This window comes from Pteronotus mesoamericanus, unplaced genomic scaffold, assembly GCF_021234165.1.
Source record: "Pteronotus mesoamericanus isolate MK-2021 breed Mesoamerican mustached bat unplaced genomic scaffold, CSHL_Meso_final contig_25, whole genome shotgun sequence".
NCBI classification, from domain to species: domain Eukaryota; kingdom Metazoa; phylum Chordata; class Mammalia; order Chiroptera; family Mormoopidae; genus Pteronotus; species Pteronotus mesoamericanus.
Window position 1 is genome coordinate 10,233,249 of NW_026555105.1, and position 23,382 is coordinate 10,256,630.

General features: G+C 50.2%; 3 protein-coding genes and 1 long non-coding RNA gene across 4 annotated transcripts in view; 2 read left to right on the forward strand and 2 right to left on the reverse strand.

The window, feature by feature from the left end:
• Nucleotides 1-2,827, reverse strand: DBNDD2 (dysbindin domain containing 2). Its single transcript, XM_054573692.1, has 4 exons — nucleotides 2,673-2,827; nucleotides 1,919-2,065; nucleotides 1,638-1,775; nucleotides 1-673 (listed from the first exon to the last, which is right to left on the reverse strand). Exons 1-4 carry the CDS (start codon nucleotides 2,791-2,793, stop codon nucleotides 468-470), a joined length of 612 nt encoding a protein of 203 aa, XP_054429667.1. The 5' UTR covers nucleotides 2,794-2,827; the 3' UTR covers nucleotides 1-467.
• The window catches only part of SYS1 (SYS1 golgi trafficking protein), a 27,053-nt gene continuing 5,612 nt past the window's right edge, over nucleotides 1,942-23,382 (reverse strand). The window contains exon 4 of the mRNA XM_054573695.1: nucleotides 1,942-2,065. Within this exon, the coding sequence (XP_054429670.1) occupies nucleotides 2,059-2,065 (7 nt within the window). The 3' untranslated portion in view covers nucleotides 1,942-2,058. The remainder of the gene's footprint in view (nucleotides 2,066-23,382) is intronic.
• On the forward strand, nucleotides 3,333-6,716 carry LOC129070669 (uncharacterized). Its single transcript, XR_008529142.1, has 3 exons — nucleotides 3,333-3,470; nucleotides 5,839-6,013; nucleotides 6,516-6,716. It is a non-coding gene; the product is annotated as an uncharacterized LOC129070669 (long non-coding RNA).
• TP53TG5 (TP53 target 5) lies at nucleotides 15,203-17,896 on the forward strand. The gene is made up of 4 exons (XM_054573528.1): nucleotides 15,203-15,250; nucleotides 15,493-15,567; nucleotides 15,750-15,877; nucleotides 17,404-17,896. The coding sequence occupies exons 1-4, from the start codon at nucleotides 15,203-15,205 to the stop codon at nucleotides 17,894-17,896; spliced, it is 744 nt and encodes a 247-aa protein (XP_054429503.1).

A 23,382-nucleotide genomic window follows, 5' to 3' on the forward strand; every position in this document is an offset into this window, starting at 1 on the left:
TTATTATTTGTTTATTATTTATACGGTACCCTATTCCAAAAAGGACGTAGGGAGGCAGGATGGCTGGAGGTACCCCCTCACTTAGTGCTAAAGAGTTCGCATCCGTTGGGAGACACTGGTGGAGGAGACGGAAAGGGCTGCAGGGCAGTGCGGGGGAGGAGCGCGAAGAAAAGCAGTGGCGTCCTGTCCTACCTCAACTCCCGTCCCGGTCTGCAAGCTCTACCTCGTCCCGGTCTGCAAGCTCTACCTCGGGAGTAAGCCAGAAGCTAGTGGGCGGGTTACGCAGGAAAGGTTAGCAGTGACACAGGACAGGGTCAGCTCCCAGGGAGGTGCGCCGCCTCGCCATCCCTTCCTCCCCCTGGCGCCTACTACAAGAGAGTCTGGTCTTCTCCGAAGAGCTCTGGCTGGGCCTAGGGTCTCATGTGGAGAACAGCCAGCTTGGTCAGTCCACAGGTGGGGGCCCACTGCTAGCTGCAGGCTCCAGGCTCTGCCCCTCCCTCGCCCCCTTCCTCCTCCTCGTCAGACTGTGCCAAGGGTGTGTCTTCGCCGCCATCACTGGGATTTGGGCTGTGCGGGCTGGTGGAGGAGTCAGAAGACGAGGAAGAAGTGCGGGATGTGGTCCTGTCTGGCGCGTGCACTGGCAGGCTCAGCTCCTCTGGATGGTCGTCCACCCCTGCCCAGAGAGAAGAGCTGGTCAGGGCCACCAACAGGGCTTCGGGGGGCTCTCGGGGATGATCTGGCCAGGAGACACTGAAGCCCAGACAGGGGCAGGGACTTGTCCAAAGTCACTCAACCAGTCCAGCAAAGAGTCGCGGCACCTAACTCCCAGCTCCTCCTATTTCTGGGATCCCGGCTGGGCTCTAGAGTCAGGTCAGTCAGCTCAAGATTCCAAGGTCTCCCTATGTCGCTTATTTACTTAGTGGCTTTGAGCAAGTCGCTCTTCCTCTCAAGGACTGTGCTCCTTCTCTGGAAAAAAAGGGATGTCTACGTTCCAGAAGAGTTTTGAAGGTGAAATCTAATAATGTTTATAAAATGTCTGGCACGTAGTTGTAGGCTGTCAATTAATAGCAGCAGTTTTAAGTGACAGAATATCTATTTCATAAGATAAGTATATGGACTCTGGAGTCAGAAAGCCATGGCTTGAACCCCGCTTTTCTACTTTCTGGCCATGTGACAACTTCTCTGAATCTAATATCCTTCTTTATAAAATGGATATACTACTTACTACCTGCCCTAATAGGACATTTGTAAGGACTGAGATAATATATATAAAGTATTTTAACAAGCAGTGTTAGAAACTTACCAAAGCGCTCAATAAATACTACATTATTAAGGTGACTAAAACTGCTTAAGTTCTCCAAAGTAAAAATTACATTTTTATATCATTTTAATTCCATTCAATTCACAAGTACAAAATTGACAAGGCTAAGGGGGGATGGGCACTCTTAGAATTTTGGACTGGGGGTCTGTAACCCAGCAGCCCTCAGGGTCAACTCCCCTAAAATCAGAACAGACAGCTGTTTCACTGGTGGCAACGCCCCCTTCCAGCCCCGGCGGGTGCACTTCCCCAGCGCACACTCGGCGCCCCAGCGGCTGGCCCCGGCTGACTGGTGCCCAAGTCCCCGCACGGAGCATACCAGATGTCTGAGGGGTTGGCGGAGGGTCTTCACAAGGCAAGAACACATCGGCTCCGTCCTGATCCCCAAGGTCAATAAATTCCACTTGTTCCAGTGCGTCCACATTCACCTCCATGGATGAGATACTACCTATGGGGGCTGCAGATCAAGAGGCCAAGTCAGGAGGACCCCGGCTAGGCCTGAAGTTCAGATGGACAGGAAAACAGGAGGGGAGGGGCTGCCAAGATCCTGGATCTGCGGGACTTTCTCCCTCAGGCCCTCCCCCAGGACCTAGAGCTTACGTCTCTGCGCCTCGAGATGCAGATGAGACAGGGGGAAGACAAACTCTGTCTCCGGCTGTAAAATGTCCTCAAAGAACTTCTGCCGCTCCCGCAGGCGGAGCTGCTGGCGCTCCAGGGAGGCCCGAGCATTTGGGTCCATGTCAGCTCCTGGAGGGTGGGAGACGGAGCTATGAAGTCGAGCGGCCGGGCCGTGGGGGCCTGAGCTTGGGGAGCCCCACTGCAGCCAGCATCCCAGCAGTGGGGTCTCTCTGGTTCCTCCTTCCCCTGAAACAAAGTCCATTACCACAAACGCCAAGTCTCATACAGAGGCGGGGCTGACCCCAGCTCCACAAAGGCGATGCCAGTTCCAGGCACCGCAAGAGAGGCTCCTCTGTATTCAGGGGATGGACACAGCCCATGGCCCTGTCTCGGAATCATGCGCATCTGAGAGCCGTTGGCAGGGCTGCTCCACCGCAAATAGGGGAGGCATTTTATCCACTCTGCCGAGGCCAGGGAACAGGACAGTTCAGAGGTCTCAGGTGGAAAGTCCTCTTCCTCTAGCGCTCTGGTCCTGCACCTTCTTCAAAACCCAGGCAGAAGCTAAAGCACCCCTCCCTTCCTTCCTTTCTCTCTACACTCACACACCCCACGCCCCATTCCCTCCAAACCCTGCTCTGAAGTCGCAGGCCCCACTCCCAGACCTGTCTCTCTTTGCCTGAGGAAGTCACCTTTATAGCTTCAGTGTCCCCATCTGAAAAAGGCACAATCATCCTACCTGCCTCAAACACAAGACACTGCCTGCGAGGGTGGTCTGGAAAACGTAAAGCTCCTCTCCTCTCTGTCCTCTGCACCTCTTTATTTGTGCTGATTGCCTTAACACGTCTCCTCTGACCCATCTCGATCTCTTATCTCCCCACTAGTCGGTGAGTAGCGACTGGAGGGGCAGGTCCTGGGTCCAATTCAGACCAGGCCGCCGGTGCTGAGAGCTTTCCAGAACACCAGAGCTCTGGGCCAGCCCAGGCCCTATGCCTTCACTGGCATTTGCTCCATGTCCTTCCAGGCATTCGGCTCGGAGCCCATCACCGGAGGGGAGGGAGTATCTAACTTGAGACCAGACCACCCTCCTCCGCAGACTGCCTTCCCCGCCCCGTCTATACTCTGCGCATTCAAGCCCCTGGTCAGCTGCACAGGCGCTAGGGCAGTCGCGAGAGACCCAAACCCAGTGGGCCAGGCGGGGCCGAGGAAGTGTGGGGAGACCTTGTGGCCGTGGCGGAGGAGGAAGGCGCTGACGCTTATTCCTGGGAAAGGCTCTTAGATCTGCAGCCCAGGTCACAACGCTAAAAATACCCGGGCCCCTGAGGCCGAGCGCTTCAGCAGCGGCTAGGGGTGGGCCAATGACAGGGTAGGAGAGTAAAAGGGACCAGGGACTCCGGGACGCCCCCTCTTTTTTCCCCTTCCCTGACCCCATCAATATCACAAGACTGAAGGCGCAGCCTTCCCCCCTCCTCGCCACCCCGGGGAAGGGGTGCAAAGCTGAGTATTGGAGAGAAGGGAGTTGTTTACGCGGCTAAAGGTACTGGGGACAGGGGTGAAGAGATTTGGGGGCAGGAGGCTGCCAGGGGCCCGGCTAGGGACCAGTGAAATGAAGAGCGCCCTCCTGGTCTCAGCCCCACCCGCCCTGGAGTCAGAGAGAGCAAAAAGATTCCCTAAAAGGGACACGCCGTGTCCGCGGGGGAAGGGGGGGAGGCGACGGGGCACCCCCACCCCACCCCGGCCGTTCCTCCCGGCCTCGCGTCCCCTACACACACCGGCCCTCCCGCGGCACCTGCGCCCGCCGCTGCCGCCGCCGCCACCGCCGCCACCGCGGAGCCCCTACCTGCCGCGCCGGCGCCCCGGCTGACTCAGTCTGTCCGCTCCGGCGAGACAGCGGCGGGGGCGTGGGAGCGAGCCACGCCGGCCGGGGTAGGGCTGCGCCGCCGGGTCTCCCCCGGGACGCACGGCCCTGGGAGCCGGGAACGAGGAAGAGGCGGGAGGCGGAAGTGGGGGAGGGGCGGTGGCGGGCACACGCGCTCGCCTTTCGCTGGGCGGTTGTGGGGGAGTCCCTTCGGGCGCTGTATCTCGTACTTCTAGGGCGAGCAAAAAGTTCCCGGCCCGCATCCTTCCTCCCCGCGCCCAGGCGGCCTCCCCTGAGCTCCATCCGCCGCTGCCGACCGTGCGCTCGGTTCCGCACGCTCGGCTCCACTAACCGCGCCCCACCGGCGGCGGCGCAGACGCGCGGCTGGGACACGCGCGGGTTTCCAGCTCACGCACACTTGCTGCTCCAGGACTCCCGGCCAGCTCTGAAAAAAACAGCACGAACCCGCACACCCGCACCTTTGGCCACACTCATACGTTGATGCGCGCACATCTCGAGAGGTCGCACACAGGGAAAGAGAGGCTGACCACCCGCCGGAGGGGGAGGGCACCGACCCAGTGCCCGCGCCAAGGCAGGTGCACTGCGGCGAAGGACCCCCCTAACCCTGGGACTCACCCGGCAGCCCCTGGTTCCTGGATCCAGGACCGGACAGCCAACGCCCAGCCTTCCAGCGCACTGGGCGGGGTGGGCGCCGGGACGGGGCGGGTCAGGGCTGGAGGGGTGGGCCGCTGCGCCGCACCCCCAGACGCCGGCGAAGAGTCAACCCCTGCAGGGTTCTAAGAGGGGAACTGTACGCCCGGGCTGGCGGGGGTGGAAGGGTGAGGCGCAAACCGCGGGCCTAGAGGAGAAACGCTTGCCCCCTTGCAGCGCCTCCTGGCTCAGATCAGTGCCAGTGTCCAATCTAGCAGTTCCGGGACCCAGAGGCTGTGCCCATTCTCCTCCTTCTCCGTTGCACCCACCCTCCTGTGCTGGTAGCTTCAGAAGCCCGGGCGGGGCATGGGGGCGGCGGGGGAGGTGTTTGTTGAAGATGCTTCTGCTGTGGGGTCAGCGAACATCCTCGAGCAAGCCAAGAACTAGGACTCATCCTTGGCACCTCCCTGTCCTTCGCTGCCCTCATTAACATACATATTCATTTCTTGTCGATTCTCCTCCCTAAATATCTTTCCAATCCACCATTCCTCTCCGTTCCCACCACCGTCTCTCCCTTGGCTCCCACAACAGCCTTCTAGCTGGTTTTCCTATGCTCACTCGGGCCCTGCTACTGCTACACTTATTCCCTACACAGCAGCCAGTCGTCATTTCAACCTGCAAGTCTGACAGGCCACCCTCTGCTTAAATCTCCGCGTTGTCAGAGTAAAACCTAGGCCTGATATGAGCTGAGCTTTCAAGAAATGAGTTCAGCAAGCGGAGAAGGGGGGAAAGGAATGGAAGTGTGAAAATTCATGACACATTCAGGTTTCCATGTCAGGGGACCAGCCCTCTGTACAAATCCCTAGCGCACTGCCTCCTTTATTGTTTTGGGGGTCTCGAAACAACTCGGAGATAAATACAGCCAGCCGCTTTCCCTGTAGTTTACAAGCAAGGAAACCAGTCTGTGAGAAGAAACAAGTGTAGTGGTTAAGAGCACAGGGATGGCAGAACCTCTCGGGTTATAGACCTAGTTCTGCATCTAACCAGCTACGCAAACACTTATTTTCTCTGATCCAGGATTTCCTTACCTATTAGATAGGAATAATTACTCCCTATGTCTTATGAGATAATCCATAAAAAATGCTCGTACAGGACTTGGGCACTTTGGAGATGCTCAATTGACATTAGCTGTTTTGATTGTAATGGGTTGTGAAAAAGGGAAGAAACTGCTTTCCTTCACAAATTTCTGAAATTATAGAAGTGTGCCCTAATAGTTAATACTTCCACAGAGCTTATTACTTACCTGTCACTATTGTGAGTACTTTGTACATATTAACTCTTTTAATCCTCTTAATAATCCTGTGAGGTAAGTACTATTATTGTTTCGATTTTACAGATACAGAAACAAAGATGCAGAGAAGTGAAGGGATTTGTCCAAGGCCACACAGCTGGTGAGTGATGGAGCTGGAATCTGAACCCGTCAGCTGCCTCCGGGGACCGTGCTTATAACCACTGCTCCCGGCCTGTTCCCTGGACCCTGCTGCAGTTTTCATCTTCCAGGGAATGTTTTGGTCAGTTTGACTCTCACTCCTCATTAATGGATGGAATAGTTACTTGGTCCCATTTCCCAGCACAGAGAAATAAGGCCAAGTCAGAAGTACAGTGGGTGAAAGCTCACATAGTCGTCTTCCCACTTTTCAGGCTTATCCCTAGGAACAGGGCTGCATGGATTATTTTGAGCTGTCCCCAGGGTGGTAACAGATCAGCAACTTTTGTCCCTTCTCTTTGCCAGATATTTGCCAGATGAAGGGTAGGGTGGGAAGAAGTCAACCAACGGAGAAATAAATGAGGGGGCTATGCGGGAAGAGTGTCAGCAGTGGAGAGAAAGGCCCAGGCAGTGGACCAAGGAGTGAGTGGTAAAAGGAGGTGAAAAGAGCAGCGGAAAACTAGATGGCTTAGACTTCCGGCTTCCATCTAAGATGCAGAAAACTGGGAAGAGCATCATTACCACACGAATAATTTTTTTAATTGTTAGATAATCTATAAAAGTATAACTTTTGTCTAATCCATCAGAGAGCTGAGATTGCTGAGCAACCAATTAACCTGAATTCCAAAGAAGGACAGGAACCTCCAAGAAGGAATTGGATGCACGCACTGGCACACGTGTGAAGCAGGAAGAAGGCAAGGTCTGCACACAAGGAGGCAAAAGAGTTCCGCCTGGGCTGGTGGCTCAGTGGAGTGGGTGCCGGCCTGCGAACCAAAAGGTTGCTGGTTTGATTCCCAGTCAGGGCACATGCCTGGGTTGTGGACCAGGCCCCCAGTAGGAGGCGTGCAAGAGGCATCCACACATTGATGTTTCTCTCCCTCTCTTTCTCCCTCCCTTCCCCTCTCTCTAAAATTAAATAAAATCTTTTTTTAAAACAAGTGTTCAGCTGCAGTCTTTATTGAATTGCTAAAGGCCCAGTGTGGTTAGTGCAAGAGTGGGAGTTCCCAGATACTAACAGTAAACATGGAAACAACAAAGCCCAAACCTACTGACAAGAATGACTCAGTCCTCCACACTAATGGCATAAGAAGAGATATAATAATTTCTAGGTATAAGTAATGTCTCCAGTCTCTACTGTTATACACATTATGTTCAGAAATCAGTAAAAAATTACAACACATAAACAAAAAGCAACTTTACAAAACCAAAAAAAAAAAACCAAAACGAAACAAAAACCCAAAAGCCCTATTGTCAAGAGACAAAGTAATCGACAGAACCAGACTGAAGATCTGGATAACTCTCGAGTTATTTGACAGAGAGTTTAGAACAATTATAACAATATGTGAAAGGCTTTGTTGGAAAATGTGGACAACATGCATAAACAGAAGGGGAATTTTAGCAGAGATATGAAGACTATAAGAAGAAAGAGTCATATGGAAAGTTCTAGGGATTTTAAAAACATGTGACAAAGAATGCCCTTGGCAGGCTCATCAGTAAACTCAACACAGCTGAGGAAAGAATCAGTGACGCTGAAGAGAGATCAGCAGAGACTACCCAAACTAAAATAGGAAGAGAAAAAAAAGTGAAGCAAAACACAATAAAGTAAAAGAACAGAATATCCAAGAGCTAACAAATGTGTGATTTGAATCCCAGAAAGAGAAAAGATACAAATAAAAATATGCATACACAAAATATGACCTATCTACATATTCAAACTGTTGAAAACCAAGGATAAAGAGAAAATCATAAAGCATCTAGAGGGAAAAGACACACTACCTACAGAGGAACAAAGGTAAAAATTAAAGCAGAATTCTCGTGAGAGAAGTTATATGACCAGAAGACAATAGAATGGTATCTTTAAAATGCTTAAAAAAACAACAACAACTGTGAACCCAGAATTCTATATCTAGCAAAATGTCTTTCAAGCTTGAAGGAGATAAAAACACTTCTTTCAGGTGAACAAAACCAAAATGCATTACCAGGGCAGGTCAGCACTACAAGAAATGGTAAAGAAAGTTCTAGAGGCAGAAAGAATATGATACCAAAGAGAAATCTGGATCTACATATAGAAATGAAGGTCTCTGGAAATGGGTGAAATAAAGGTAAATATAAAACATTTTTCTGTTTTTAATCACCTTAAAAGATAACAGTGACTAAAGCAAAAGAATAACAATCCACTGTGAGTTCATAGATATATAAAAGGAAAATGTTTGACAATAACAATAGTAAAAATTGTGGGATGAGGAACTGGAAATACACTGTTAAAGGATCTTTATGCTATATAAGAAGTGGTATAATATTATTTTAAGACTGACTTGACTCATTGTTCATATCTTTCTCAAACAAGGGCAGGCTTGCTTATTGTGTGCTGTAAAGGTTCTGGTCATGGGTTTCTCAGCCACACTGCAAACCCAGAGTGTCTTCTGTGCACCTAGCACCATTGTATCACTTGTGGGACGTAGAGCTGAGGGGACCAACACAAAATTTTGCTGGTGTTCACGTTGTTTGGTATGCTATGAGTAATGAACTGTCTTCACTGGATACAGTAAGACTCACTGTCTACTTTTGGTACCCACGAGGTTGAGGTTTTTCCCTGACAAAACATAGTCAACCCAAAGTAAGGAAGAAACTGAGAAAAATAGAAAACAAGCACAGATGAAAACATAGAAAACAAATAGTAGGATGGTAGATTTTAATCCAAGTGTATGAACAACCAATTAAAAGACCAAATACTGGGTTGGGGGGCGGGGGGAAGAAAGAGGCACTAATATGCTGTCTACAAGAAACCCAATTTAACTATAGAGAAATGTATCAGTTCAAAGTAAATAGATGGGATAAGATATACCATAGAAGCAAATTGGATTGGCGGTATTAATATCAGAAAAAGTAGACTTCGAAAGAAGGATTACCAGGATGAAGAGGGACATAACATAATGATAAAAGGTTCAATTCACTAAGAAGACTTAACAATTATAAATGTGTATACAACTAATAACATTAAGTAAAAACCAATAGAACTAAAATAAGACAGCGACAAATCTATGATACAGTTTAGAAATTCAAAAGTTTTCTCTCAGTAATCAATAAAACAAGGACTACACAGAAAAAAAAAAAAAGCTGAGGCTATGGAAAACCTGAACACTATTAACTAACTTGTTCTTTTTTTGTTAATTTTTGAATTTATTTATGCACTCATTGGCTGCTTCTTGTATGTGCCCTGACTGGAGATCAAACCCACAAACTTGGCGTATCAGGATGACGCTCTAACCAACTGAGCTACCCCGTCAGGGCTCAACTTACTTGTGATTGACATTTTTATAACACTTTACCCAACAACAGCAAAATAGACATTCTTTTTAACTGCACATAAAGCATTCACCAAGCTACATCATATTCTGAACCATAAAACAAACCTTAATAAATTTAAAAGAACTGAAATCATAGAAAATGTGTTTTATGACCATAAAAGAACTAAAATAGAAATAATAACAGAACAATATCTGGAAAACAGTGCAATACTTGGAAATAAAACACAATACTTCAAAATAACCCATGAGTCCAAGATGAAGTTGCAAAGGAAATTAGAAAAATATCTTGAATGAAATCGAAACGCGGCAGCCAGCCACCTAAAGCCCTCCCAATGTCCCTTGCCTTCTGTTTATTCAGACATTTGTGTAGTTCTCGCCTACACTGTATCAAGGTTCCTCTGTGTGACTGATAAGAGACGTGGCAGAAATGATGGTGTATATCACTTTCAGAATTAGGATTTAAAAAAAAAAAAGACCACAGCTTCACAGCTTCCGCCTTGCGAGTGTGTTCTCCTCTCTGTTGCTTGCACCACTCACTCTGGGGAAGCAAGCTACTGCCCTGTCAGCAGCCCCACAGAGAGGACCCCGTGGCAGGGAACTGAGGACTCCAGCCAACAGCCAGAGGAGAGCAGAGGCCTGCACGCCACCGTGTGCGCCAGCGAGCAAGGAAACCGGTTGAGCGGTCCGCGCACAGCCTGGAGGCTATGCAGCTTTGGACAGCAGCTTGACTGCGACCCCGTGAGACACTTGAGGCAGAACCGCTCAGCTAGAGCGTTCCTGGATTCCTGACGCTCAGACCTTTGAGATAATAAATACTTCTTGTTTTAAACCGCTAACTTTGGGGATAATTTTGCTATGCAGCAACAGATAGCAATAGAGATTTGGGTGCCGGGCCATGGGCTGCTGTCCTAGCACTCTAAAATATGGGAGTGGCATCAGAACGGGACTTTGAGAAGAGTGTAGCGAAAGCCTAAAGTGCCTTGAAAAAAAGCTGTTACTAGAAGCCTCAGGCCTTTGATACAGTTGCATTCAGAGCATAGAACAGCGATTTTCAACTTTCATCCTTTCATGGCACACAGAAACTAATTACTAAAATTCTGTGACACACCAAAAAAAAATTTTTTTGCTAATCTGACAAAAAAAAAAAAAAAAAAAAAAAAGAGGTATAATTTTGATTCATTCACACCAGACGGATATTGTTGTGTTAACTGTTGTTACTTTGTTGTTTGACAATCTAAGGGAAAAAGAGGTTAGTGTCCCTGATTAAATAGTTAAGTGTTGTATGTTTTAAAATTCTTGCGGCACAGCACTGTGCTGTGAACCCCTGGCTGAAATTCACCGGCATAGAAGGAAGTGAAAGAAGCACTCCTGGAAACTGTGGAAAGACGAATTCTTGCTATGTTGTGGTACGAAGTTTAGCAGCCTTGTTGCAGGAAAGTGGAAAGAAGAAAATGCGCGTAATGAGTCGAGTGATCCAGCTAAGGAGGTTTCCAAGGAAGGTGCTGAAGACGCCACCTGCTCTCCTTTTGCTGTTTATAGTAAATGCAAGAGGAGAGAGAGAAACTGAAACAGTTCTCAAATGAGAGCAACACTGCTTCCTGGGGGACGTTTGGCAATGTCTGGAGACATTTTTGGTTGTCCAAACTGGAGGCTGCTACTGGCTTCTAGTTAGTGGGGGCCAGGGATGCCTAAATATCTTATAAAGCTCAAAACAGGCCCCTCTCCCCTCGCATCAAAGAATTATACTGCCTGAAATGTCAATAGCGCTCAGGATGAGAAACCATGAACTAAAGGACTGTTAAGTATAAAGGAGTCAGGACTTCATGGTAGAAAATTCTCAACCTCTCCAAATAGCAAATGATGATAAAATTAAGAAATGGTGTACTAGCAAAGCTCAGGGTGGTGCAAAACAAACAAACAAAAAACAAACCATGGTCTCCAATGAAACCGAGAATGTGACTATAAAACCTTTTGTTTACGTCTCAGAAAGAATTAAGGCACTGCTTCAGCATACCATTTAGTCACAGAAAAGACCTCTAAAAAAAGTATAGGTGTGCCTCAGAGATGCTGTGAATCAAACACTACAGATTCTAGAAAGTTTAAGGGCCTTGTCCCTTGGCCCTTTCAGAAGAAGCCTAATGGAGAGAAGGGCTTATCTCAAGGAAACAGTGGGCATGGCCATTGTCTAACAGAGGGGACCTGAATAAGATTCAGAGTGACCCACAATTCTTAAAAGGATCATATATCCCGATACGTCTCCAGCTAGGACTTAAAGGGATAGAGAGAATTTCCAGTTCTGAACAACGTGGAGCAGACACATTCCTCTCTACCCCTCCCACCAAGTACAGCTTACAATGCTGGACGTTATACACAAAGCAAACATAGGAAGGCAGACCGACCAGGAGCCTCAGTGCTCGAATGACACAGCAATGAGTCCCCGCCAGGGTGCTGGGGAAGCCAGCCACCGGGAAGTGCCACACAGGCAGACACAAAAATCACCCCCCACAGGTGACTGTACCAGGTTGAATAATGTCCTCCAAAAAAATCATGTCTTTTCCAAACCACAGAATGTGACCTCACTTGGAAATAGCGTCTTGACAGATACAATTAGGTAAGATGAGGTCATTCAGGATTAGGATGGGCCGTAAATCTGATAACCGATATTCTTATAAGAAGACTGTGAAATTTTCCCATGTAAATGGAAGGGCCAGACAAGATGGATCTGGAAAATGGCTTTGGGAGCCATTGCTGGGGCACAAAGTCCGGTCACAAAGGACTCATGTCCCCTTGGGATGAACTGCCGGATCAGGCGGAGGAAGAGAGGGGCCCGTGAGGGGTGAGACGTGTGGACCCGAGCAGAGTGGCGGGGCTCGGCCCGGCGCCCAGGGCCGAAGCCACCCTCAGTGGCCGGGGCCCCCAGGACAAGCTCCAAGCAGCCTGCTAGCCAAGCTCACTCTCCGGCTTCAGCCACTGCCGCTCTTGGCCCTTTCTGCCCTGGCAACGTATAACTGTTCATAATCCCCTTGCAAACCTGTATTTTAAAATATTCCCCCTTTTAAGAATGCCCTGCCCACCTCTCCCCGCTCTGCCCAACCAGCTTCTCCTGCCCCTTCATTCCCTGACCTCCTCAGGCTGGTCCTCTGTGTTCCAACCACCCACGGATTACTTTTATCATAGATAATATGACTTCTTTCACTTTTCCAAAAAATACTCATTGGGTACCTATTATCTCTCAGGCACTATTCTAGGCTCTGGGGATTTATCAATGAATAGAACAGAAAACAATCCCCCACCTTGAGGGGCTATATTCCCCAGAGGCTGAGCATGCCCCGCCCCAAGAAGCCCCAATTCCCCTGTGACCTTCTTGGGGCGGGGCGTGCTCGGCCTCTGATGTTGCTGTTCTCAGGGCCTGGCGCACGGTGGGTCCCCTGCACTTGGCACCCAGGGGCTGGGGGCAGGCTCAGGTGATTCTGATGCAGCCCGCCAGAGCCCAGTGGCGTCCAGCTGATGCCAGCTGGAACTGCCTGGCGGGGAGAGGGACGCCTGAGCAGGCAGCGGGGCCAAGGAGCCCTGGGGAGGACCGGAGGGAAGAGAGAGGCTGTCCTCCGCGTCTTCCCTCCCAAGTCACCTCCTAGGGTTCTTCTCTGGGCCCTGGCACGTTCAGCCACCCTCCCCTCCCCGCTCCTTCACCGGAATACTAAAGGCTTTTTATACGTAAGAAGCTGTTCAGCCGTATGAGCAGGCCCTATGCACCCACACCCCTCGGCCTAGAAGCCATATGGCGAGAAGCGGTTCCCACGCTTGGATGGGTATCAGACTGGCCGACTCTTCTGTGTGGGGGGGGTGTACCCAAGAAGCTGTTTTTCAGAGTCTCTCCAGATTATTCTGATGCAGCAAGTGAGGCCCAAGTTATTAAAGTCTCCAGTGATCTGTCCCACCCTGTCACCACGTCCCCTGCCACTGCCGCTCTCCCTTCCCTGACCTCCTTCAGGTCTCAGATCTCATCTTGTTGAAGAATCCTTCCCATTCCATCCTTCTACTACAGTGAAGCTTCTACCTTTGCTCTCCTACCCCCCTTCCCTGTTTAATTTTCTCCTCACACTTATGTCCATTCGGCATAGCGGTGGTGTGTCCCAGAACTGAGTCACGGCGCTTGCAAAAGCCTGTAACTTTTTCAGGACCTGTGCTGGCTGGTTGTTAGGCATGGCCATCATTAAAAATTAAGTTATACAAGCTTAATTTATGATATTAAAAACAAAGGCGAAAATGCTCAAACGCATCACTTTCTAATTTTTTTTTACTACCTTTTACTATTTTTTATGTTTTCAAGGGTCTCTTTACATCTGTAGAAATACAGGGTCTGGCACAAATAACGCCCCTTTTTAATTACAAATCATAAGCGTATAATTCTGTAACATAACAATGTCACACTCAAGCATACCACATGACATTTTGGGTGAAATGTTCAAATTAAAACTAATAATTAAAAATAAATTATTACACCATATTATTACTCTACCAACCACATTCAAGCAGGACTTACTTCTGCCGGACCCTGTATATAATACATAATAGTACGGTATTTTGCATTTTTGTTCAACTCTGCATTCAGTGACATCCCATTAGTGTTTAAGCAGCTGTGGAAGGAGTACTTACCCCATAGACATAGGTAAACGTGACAAATCAGGTTTGATTTATTGTTTTGTTGATGTAGACCAGGGGTTGGCCATAGGCCACATGCAGTCCATCAACTATTTTTGTAAATAAAGTTTTATTGCAACACAGCCATGCCCGCTCATTTACATATTACCTAGGGCCACTTGCACACTGCAGCAGGAGAGCTGAATAGTGGCAGCCGTAGGGCCTTTGCAGAAGAAATTTCCCCACCCATGGTCTGGCCTTAAGAAAGAAATGGAGGTGTTAAAAATGCAGATTAAATGTAAACCTGTGTCCTGTCTATAGCTGTTACAGGGAAACAGCAACACACACACACACACACACACACACACACACACACAAACCCTGACAATGAGAAAATATGCTTCCAGTATTTGAAAACTACAGTCCAATACAGCAAATAAGTTGATCATGTCATTGATGAACAGGTGGAATTCCAACATCTTTGTTCTTCCATTTTTTCACTTTCTTCTTACTCTTAGTGTAAATGAGAATATCAACATTCAAACTATACTTGTTTATCCACTACAACCATACGTTGGCTATGGACGCAAGAGTTGGGCACAATCCAAGAAAAGTGTACTGAGAGAATCAACTGGCTATGTGGAATTTGCAATAAGGAGTATTGTCAAATTTCATTATGTTTGATTTCTATTAGTAAATTTATAATACACACACTTTGTCTTAGAGAGCCAATTATTAAACATTTATAAGCACACACACACTGTTTTGTTGGCCCTGCACTAGAGTGTAAGTTCCTTAAGGGTAGGAATCTTGTTTTATTTCAGTACTTGGAACATCACCTCACGTGTAGCCAGGCCACAGTTAACGCACGTCACGTGAATGAATAGATGAGCACAGTTGGAACCTCCTGGTTCCGTGGGCTATATTAGACCTTAGGTCTCCAGCTCCACCATTATCCAACTGTATGGCCTTGAGTAAATCATTTAACCTCTTTGAACCTTGGCTTCTTCATTTGAAAAGAGGAATAATCCTCCTACCTCACAGGGAGGCGGTGACAACCTACGCCTCTGCCTGCTGCCCACCAGGTCTCTCCGCAGATGGGAGTTTCTTCCTGACCCACAGCCCCCGCCACACACATGCGCCTTGGAGACCCAGCCCTGCTGTTGTTACACACGTCAGTGATGTCACAGCTCCCCTCCCTGGGAGCTGCAGCGCCACCACCCTCACACCCAGCCTGCGAGCTGGCTGAACCGAGAGGGGCAGGGCTCAGGCAGCAGCTGGTACCAGTCTTGCTCCATCTGTCTTTGAGGCCTCACAGCCCCAGCATGAGTCCATCCGCAAAGAAGAGGCCCAAGAATAGTGTGGTTTTCAAGGTTGGACTAGGGAATGGCCAGCCACACCCCAGGGCAGGTGGAGGGAGAAAGAGAGCGGAAGGGTGAAGGGAGGTCAGGAGAGTGAGAACGGTCTTCCCTTATCTGCCCCCAAACTGAGGTGACAAAAGTCGCAGTCTAGGATTGGTCCAATCATGCTGAGCCGAAGGGGGAGGCACCATGGAGGCGTTCAGAGGGGACAGGACTGTTCCTGCGTTAGCGCTCCCTCTCTCTCTACCTTTTAGATGCAAGAGGAGAAACTACAGGACAATATACAGCAGCCTGTCCACAAGTTAATTGAGTGGAACCAACTTAAAATGGTGAGATGCCCCGTTCTGGCCCCAGCTGAGCAGGGCCCGCGCACCCATGTGGCACTGCTCCTCGTGCCATGGCTGAGTGCGCCAGAACGAGTCCCTGAGCTGAGCCACCGTCTGGATGGCGAGCGGGAGGCTATGCCAGGAAAATGGAAGCCTCTGTTTCTCTGGTTTCTCCCCTCTGGCAGGTATTGAAAAACTTGTCATTCTTGAGACTATTCAAGAGCTCGAACCCCCGGATCCAAGAGCTACATAACCTGGCCAAGAGGTGTTGGAATTCACCACTCAAAGTTCGGAAGGTCCTCCTGATCTCTAGGTGAGCCCGGCCCACCCACGGCCCCCACAGGGACCCAATAACCAGCTTTAGGAGCAGGCACTGTGCTCGGGAACTTAGAAAACCTAATTTTCACAAAGGCTTTGTGAGAAAGGTATTTGTGAGCCCTATATTTTATTAATAAAAAGCCGAGGCTCAGGAGATAAGTGACTTGTCCCAGTTACCTGACCTGGTAAGTGGCAGAGCTAGGATTTGAAGCCATTCCTGCCTGTTATCGGAGCTGTGATCAAAACCACGGTCATAACCGAGCAATTATGGGACTAACCACCACCCGGGGTGCTGGGCAGGGTGGGCACCCCTCCTGTTCCCCTCCTCAAGTCAACACTACCTGACATTCACCTGCAGGCTAGGCATCTTCTTGCCGAGACTCAGTTTCCTCATCAGCCACATCAGAATATTAAGAAAACTCACAATTACTAGGCACCTGCTAAGTGCCAGGCACTATGCTAATTACTTTACAAGCATTTTCACATTTATTTTATTCTTCACAACAATCCTCTTAGGTAGACAGAATTATTCCAACTTACAGAGGAGGAAACTAAGGCTCTAAGAAGTCACATTTCTTGCCTCAAATCACACAGATGATAGGAGGCAGAAGTGAATTTGAACCCCAGTTTGTCTCAAAAGCCTGTGTTCTCCAAGCCACTCTGCCACTTCACCGCCTCCCAGGGTGCAGGACCGTTGTGGGGGTCTGGGGCCTGGGGCCTCCCACACAGTGGCACTCGGTCAGTGCTGGCCATTGTCATCATCAGTGCTGTCATCATCTTGAGCCCAAGCATTATCAGTATTGCTATTATCTTGCCCCTCTCCACACACTCAGCTAGGACAGCGCTGCCACTTTGCAGGGGACCCAAGCTGTTACAGACACCTCTTAGGAGAGTCCCCCCCAGCGTCTGCTGCCCCTGGGTAGCCCCACCGCTCCGGGCTCCTGTCTCCGAGGTGGCCCCTAGCGTAGGCAAGTCAGGAAGCGCTGAGTCGGGGCCCGACAGTTTTCTGGCCTTTTTAAAGCAGCTGAATCCCTCTTCAAAAATCTATCCCCAAACCCCAGTTGTGTGGTTGTTGGGGAAGGTGTCCTGCCTTTGCCCTGCCCTGGGGTGGGCAGTGGGTGGGGCAATTCCTCAGAACCCTCAGGTTTCTCAAAACACAATCTGAAAAAAAAAAACAACAAAAAACCCAAAACAAAAAACCAAAAACACCGCACTAGTTCACCCCATCAGCTGCAATCCGGACCTAGTGGCTGATGCTGATCCTCTATACTTCTAGGTGCCATTATGTACTAGTCATCTGCTTTTGCCTTCTCAGCCTCTCATATCCCTGTCACCAGAATGTATTGCATCTCCTGCTGTCAGGTTCAAGGCCTCTGGGCGGCAGAGAAGTGCCTTCTGGGCCCCCCTAGCATTCTTCACAGGCTGGCTGCCTGCAGCTGGCTGCGCGGCAGCCATTCAAGGCCAGGCTAGAGGACCAGGCCTTCGCCCTGCGCTGCTGACTGCTGTTCCCTTCCTTGCTAGGAACAACGCTGTCTGCTACAAAGTGGACCAGGATACTGAGGAGCTCCAGGAAGCTAGCTGCTCCAAGAAGAAGCGGGAGTCTAAGATGTTAGAGTCTATAAAGAAGCCTAAGGAGTCCGAGCCCAAGGTGGGGAGGCGGGAGAGGAGAAAGGTCCGGCAGTCACATTCAGCAGTGCCAGGGAGAGAACAGGCAGAGCCTGAGGCCCCAAAGACATCGAGAGATCATCGCCTGACCACTTGCCCTGGAGCCTGGGAGAGGCAAATGCCCACTGGGGACCACAGAGTCGTCTTCCTGAAGACCCACGATGGGGACATGGAGCAGCTGGCAGTGGCTGACCAGTGGATCTGGTTTGAGGGGCTGCCCACGCGGATCCACCTCCCAGGGCCCCGCGTGATGTGCAGATCATCCACCCTGCGCTGGGTCAAGCGCTGCTGCACCCGCTTCTGCTCTGCATCGCTGGAGCTGCCCATGTGCCATCCATACAGGGTGTGATGATGCCACTGCCGGGCCAGGGTAAGATGCAGGCCCCAAGCCGGGCCCAGAGCCGGGCCAGAGTCAGAGGGCTCAGGATATGGTCTCGGGGGTTGTGGCTGGCAGTGTTGGGAGGCCCCATCTTCATGCCTAGGAAGGGAAGCTCAGAGCAGGGGAGCCATTGACCAAGCTACACAGCAGCCTAGTGGCCAAGCGGAGCCTCTTGGGGTCCAAGGGGCTCTAGGGAAGGAGAGGCACACCCTGGGAGTGTGGGTTCTGAGGCGCGTCATCCCACTGCCTGGCCGCCTCGGGAGAGGACACAGCTGCTGAGGCTCAGGATTTCACGGAAGTCAGAGGAAGCAGTTTAGGCATTTCTAAATGTGGGGGAAGGGGATGTGGTCAAGTAGGGCTCTGCCACATCCCATCCTCTCTCAGACGAAATCAACTCGGCAATTGTTTTATTTATTCATGTTTCAAGCAAGATTTACTCTGAAAAAGTTCTTTTGCATGAACAAGAAAGAAAAGAAAATACTCCAGCCTCCCCCAGAGAGAATTCAGCTCCCAAGAAAGGAGGGGGGTGATGGCCTAGGGGGTCCAGTGGGAAGGGAGACTTCCCCTTCCCAAAACCCACAGCAGACAATGCCGCGCCCGGTCCCTGAGCCCTCTCCCTGGACGGCAGCGCCCCCTGGGGGCGGTCTTCTCTCCTAACACCAGGTCTCTGCTACAGGTGGTGTGATTTTGGATGGGAGCCAGAGTGTGAGCAGAGGGAGGATCGTGCAATCATCTGAATGGGAGGGTTGGACGGGAAAATTCGCGGGTATACAAATAAAAATCTCCCATATGGCACTGAAGAATACTTCCGTTAGCTCTGTTTGTTTGTCTGGGGCTGAAAAGGCTGGAGAAAAAAGGTCCTCCGCGGAGGTGGGGGTGGGGCGAGGGGTGGAGAATGTGCATCACTTCAGGCTTCTTCCACCGCATCCGCAGGTCCCTAAAGTGTCCCTAAAGTCAGCCTAGAACCCAGAACAAAGAATCTAGCAAGCTGCACTCTTCCCTGCCCCCATGAACTGGCCTCCTGAGTAGTGTGCTCTATGAAGTCATAGAAAGGGATCATTTCCTGGGTGTTTTCTGGGTGTTTCCTGGGTGCCAGGTGTCTCACAATGGCCCTGCAAGCCAAAGAGAGAAGGAAACCACAGAGCAGAGAACGGAGGTACTTGCTCAGCGTCACACCACTAGGAGTGGTGGAGTAAGAACTCTGATCTCAGTCTCCTGGATGCTACCTATTCCCTTTTCAAAAGAAAGGTAAATGGCCGAAGGGAGCATCCATACGGTCTGTCATGCACCTGTGTTGCACTGATCACAGCGTCAATTGTCAATGGATGGGTGTTGCTGGGCCCCACCTGAGTCAAAGATCACAGAAAGCATCAAGTCAGGTGGGAAGCTGGTACTGTGTACCTGCTGCTCACATGTGACATGGCACATACATCCTCTAATGAAAGCCCTGGTCCACCCATGCGGTTGGAGTCGCCCTCTGCCCGCAGAAGCTGTAGGGCCCTAAACATGGAATTGGGGAGAGGAAAGCCCAGGCTTTCTTCAATGAAGACTATAATCCTCCATTTTCCTTCCCCTAGAGGCAGGATGCCCTGAGCGGATGTCCCAAGGAAAGCAGCAGGGCCATCCAAGGGCACCAAGCCCTCAGCCCGCCTCACCCCACCCCCAGGAACCAGGACAGTGATGGAGAGGGATCCCCAGATTGGGAGAGTAAAGGATGGGAGGGCTCCCCCTGAACCCTCCTCCTCGTAACCCTCCACCCCACTGGTGCTCAGCACCGTGACTGTACATCCCTCAGAGAAGACGGCCTGGGCTGGCCGGCGGGACTGCCCTGCGTTGCCCTGCTCTGCCTGGGCGCGGCAGCCAGCAGCCCTCCCTCCCTGCCTTCCTGCAGGCCACCCCTCCCCAGTGCTGCACAACCGCCAGCCCAGTAACCTCCACCTCAAGCCGTCTGCCCGCTCAGCCTGCCCCCAACCCAGCTCCTGAATCTCCATTTCGGTTCCCTTGCTGGACGCCATCAATCCCATCAACCTTCGAAAATAACCTCTCCTCCATCCTTCCTCCCAAGCTCTCTCCAAGCCATCATCCCACCTTCCCGTGAACTTCTGTCTTCTGTGATGAGCAGGTTATCAGCCGGCAGACAGTCAGGGCAGTGCCCTTCCAACCAAAAAAATCACAAACAAAACCCCCCAAAATACTCTGTCGGGAGTGGCAGGGGGGAGCACTATTCTTTGTGGGAGCCTACCCAGGGAACCCAAACTGGGGCCTGCAAAGATTGGCAGCTTCCACTCTGCCCCCAGGGAGCCAGAACTGCGAAGGGGGAACGCCATGGACGGAGGCTGTACGCCCAGAGCGTGGCAGGGAAGCCAGGATGCAGGCCGCCTATGAGCGACCCCTAGCAGGTGTCCTTCTTCCTGCCTCTCCCCACCAGCACTGGCACTTGGTCCTCAGGCAACTTGCCTCCCACAATCCCACAGCAGGGGTCTCCCCACTTCACCCTCCCTTTATTTAACCACTTTGATCTGAGGCTCCTCTTCTGGGCTCAGATTCTGATTTGGGCAGGAGGCTGCAACGGGGATCAGAAAGCACCCCAGAAATGGCTCCCTAACAGTGAACTGGACTGGGGAGGGGGGATTAACTTTAAAGTGTTTGAGTGACTTTTAAGTCACATGACCTCTCTGATACTCTGTCATCTGTTTATTAAATAGGGATACTAACACCCACTCCAGAGGGCTTTGAGCAAATCAGGCTTGATGCAGGCAAGGCCAGTTTGTGGGGTATTGAAAAAATGTTTGGCCTTTTTCCATGTCTTCTCCGTGGCCCTGCACCCTCATAAAGCCCCAAGGCCGGTACTGACCTTGTTTCTCACTTAGGAGCAGCTGCCTAACTTGCCCACTAAAGGGAACCAGATGCTTGTTAAAAATCCAATTCTATGTTCACATCCACAACCTTTTCTGAAGATGGCATCTGGGCTCCCGAGACTGTCCCTCTCCCGACCTGAATCATGAACCACTCAGACATGATTGGAACATGGAAATATGAGGCTATGGAAGCAGACAGGCCTAGCTTCTTACCCTCAGTTTACTCCTTATCCTGAGTTTGTCTGCCAAACGAGGAAAATAATGGTGCCTATGTCATTGGATTAAGTGAGAATACATATGTCACTCCTCAGTGCATGGCACATAGGAGCTCAATAATTGCTGGCTGTATCTAGACCATGGGCAAGCCTGTTCCCCATCTGACAGCTGAAAACACTATGGGCTTGGAAGAAAGGCATGTCCTCCATACAATGGGGATGGGGCGCCCGTGACTGTAACTTAGATTTATGGGTGACTTCCTATGTGCCAGCTCCAGTGCTGAGCGCCCTACACACGTCTTAGCGAATCCTCATAACCACTCAAGGAAGTACTACTATTATCCTCAGGTGGCAAACGAGGAAACCGAGGGTGGGAAAGGTTAAGTAGCTTATCTAAGGTCTCACAGCTAGTCATGGGCCTCCAGGACTTAACTCTGCACTCCATCGTTGCTCTCCAAAGTGTATGCTAGACCCCTAGGATTGCCCAGGCAGGGGCAGGGCAAGGAATGAAACACCCAGCTCTCGCCACCCCCTCATTCCGATGCTGTTTCTACCATGCTTCATTGATTTCCTACAGAAAACCTCAAGCACCACAGTGGCTTTCAATTCCCTCTACACAGAGAGCCCTTTCTTGTGCCTTGAATCTGTCCATACACCCCCAGCTCCTAAGGCTCTGTGGTCCTTGGGCACTTCCTTGCCCGCACACACTGACTGCCTTCTGGGACTGGCAGAAGCAAGCTGCCCTGATCTGGGAGTCAGAGGTCTAAAAACCTCTGCTTCCAAGGGCACCTATTTGAGCTGTGCACACCCCACAGGACTCATGGGGACCTGGAGCTTTCCACCCCACCCCCTGGTATCTGCCCACTGCCATCTGGCCCCATTTGGCTGATCTGGCCAGGGCTGCCTACAACTAGAGGTTAGAGGCACCCTCGGAGCTACACATCCTGTTCTCCTTTCCCGTCCTCCTTGCAGGTTATAAACTATTCTGAGCACCTGTTGGGCGCTAGTCTCTACTTCTCTCCAAATGGCCCAAGTTCAGGTCGTGGGTGGGGTAAAGGGAGGTTCAGGCTTCAGGCCCCTAGAAAGTCAAGAGATATACCCACTCAGTGGTGGGGTGGATGGAACTTTCCTTTATCCTTTGGAAATAAAAACATTTCCTACAATCCTCTGTTCACTTGGAAATCTGTGGCCATATTTAACATACTGCATGTCAGTTTTTCTTAGAAAGCTAGTAATGTTTATAAGGCACTATACAGCCTTAGTATTTAAAACAATACAGTAGGGCCCTGGCTGGTGTGGTGCAGTGGAATGAGTGCCAGCCTATGAACCCAAGGGTCATTGGTTCAATTCCCAGTCAGGGCACATGCCTGGGTTGTGGGCCAGGTCCCCAGTAGGGGGGTGTGCGAGAGGCAACCACGCATTGATGTTTCTCTTCCTCTCTTTCTCCCTCCCTTTCCCTCTCTCTAAAGATAAATAAACAAAACAGTATAGTAGGATGTAGAGGTATTACTACAAGGTGATAGATTATTTAACCAATAACTTATACAGCCTTTAACTATTAAAGATTTCCCAATGAGTTTATTAATGTCACTACTGGAGCCCAAATCCTGGCTCTCCCAGCTCCTAACATGTAACCTTTGGCAAATTCCCCACAGTATCCTCATCTGTAAAACACAGATGATATTCTCTCTTCAGAAATTGTTGTGGAGGTTAAGTGAGCAAGTTGTCGAACACTTAGCCCACTGTTGGGCACCTATCAAGCACTCAATAGATGTTATTTATTACTAAAATGACATCACTGCCATTGCTCAATTCTCTCTGAAATTGCCTCTAGATACTGCTTTTATTGTGACTTTACAAGTAAAAAAAAAAAATCTCATTAAGGTCACATATTTTTGACCCCCTCATTCAGCTCAGTCACTGTTTTAATTTAAAAAAAAAAAAAACACAACAAAATTCCCCTGGCTTTTGGAGATATCCAAATATAAAACTAACGCTCAAGGGGCAGAGATCTGTCATCACAAGGAATGTACGGAACAGCACCAGCTCTTGAAGGAAACCCCCAGAGCAGTGTGCCAGCTCAGCCCGTGACCAAGGGAGGCAGCAGCCAGGCTGAGTGCTCCGATGCCTTTCTCAAAATGAAGGTAGTCAGCCCCTCGAGTTGTGGCGTCTGGAGGGAAACCCACCGACCTAGGGAAAGTCACCTCAGCGGGTCTCGCCTCGGACCCTGCAGCCCAGCCGCAGCATCCAGTTACCGACGTGCCTCAGCCCAGCACTGCCCCAGCCGCTGCCCAGGCACGGTCACTCTCAAGCCTTCATCTAGTCAGACTCCACACCCTACTCTGGAGGGCTGGACGCCAGGAGGCTAGAAAGGCTTCCTGGG

Bases quoted from the DNA above. Each gene is read 5' to 3' on its own strand.
- TP53TG5 (XM_054573528.1), top strand. From the start codon at position 15,203: ATGAGTCCATCCGCAAAGAAGAGGCCCAAGAATAGTGTGGTTTTCAAG. The intron at 15,568-15,749 runs GTGAGATGCCCC...CCCCTCTGGCAG, and splicing joins AGTGGAACCAACTTAAAATG to GTATTGAAAAACTTGTCATT. The intron at 15,878-17,403 runs GTGAGCCCGGCC...CTTCCTTGCTAG, and splicing joins AAGGTCCTCCTGATCTCTAG to GAACAACGCTGTCTGCTACA.
- DBNDD2 (XM_054573692.1), bottom strand. From the start codon at position 2,793: ATGGGTCAGAGGAGACGTGTTAAGGCAATCAGCACAAATAAAGAGGTG. The intron at 2,066-2,672 runs GTAGGATGATTG...CCCACCCTCCAG, and splicing joins GTGTCTTGTGTTTGAGGCAG to GAGCTGACATGGACCCAAAT. The intron at 674-1,637 runs GTATGCTCCGTG...CTCTCTGGGCAG, and splicing joins GCCAACCCCTCAGACATCTG to GGGTGGACGACCATCCAGAG.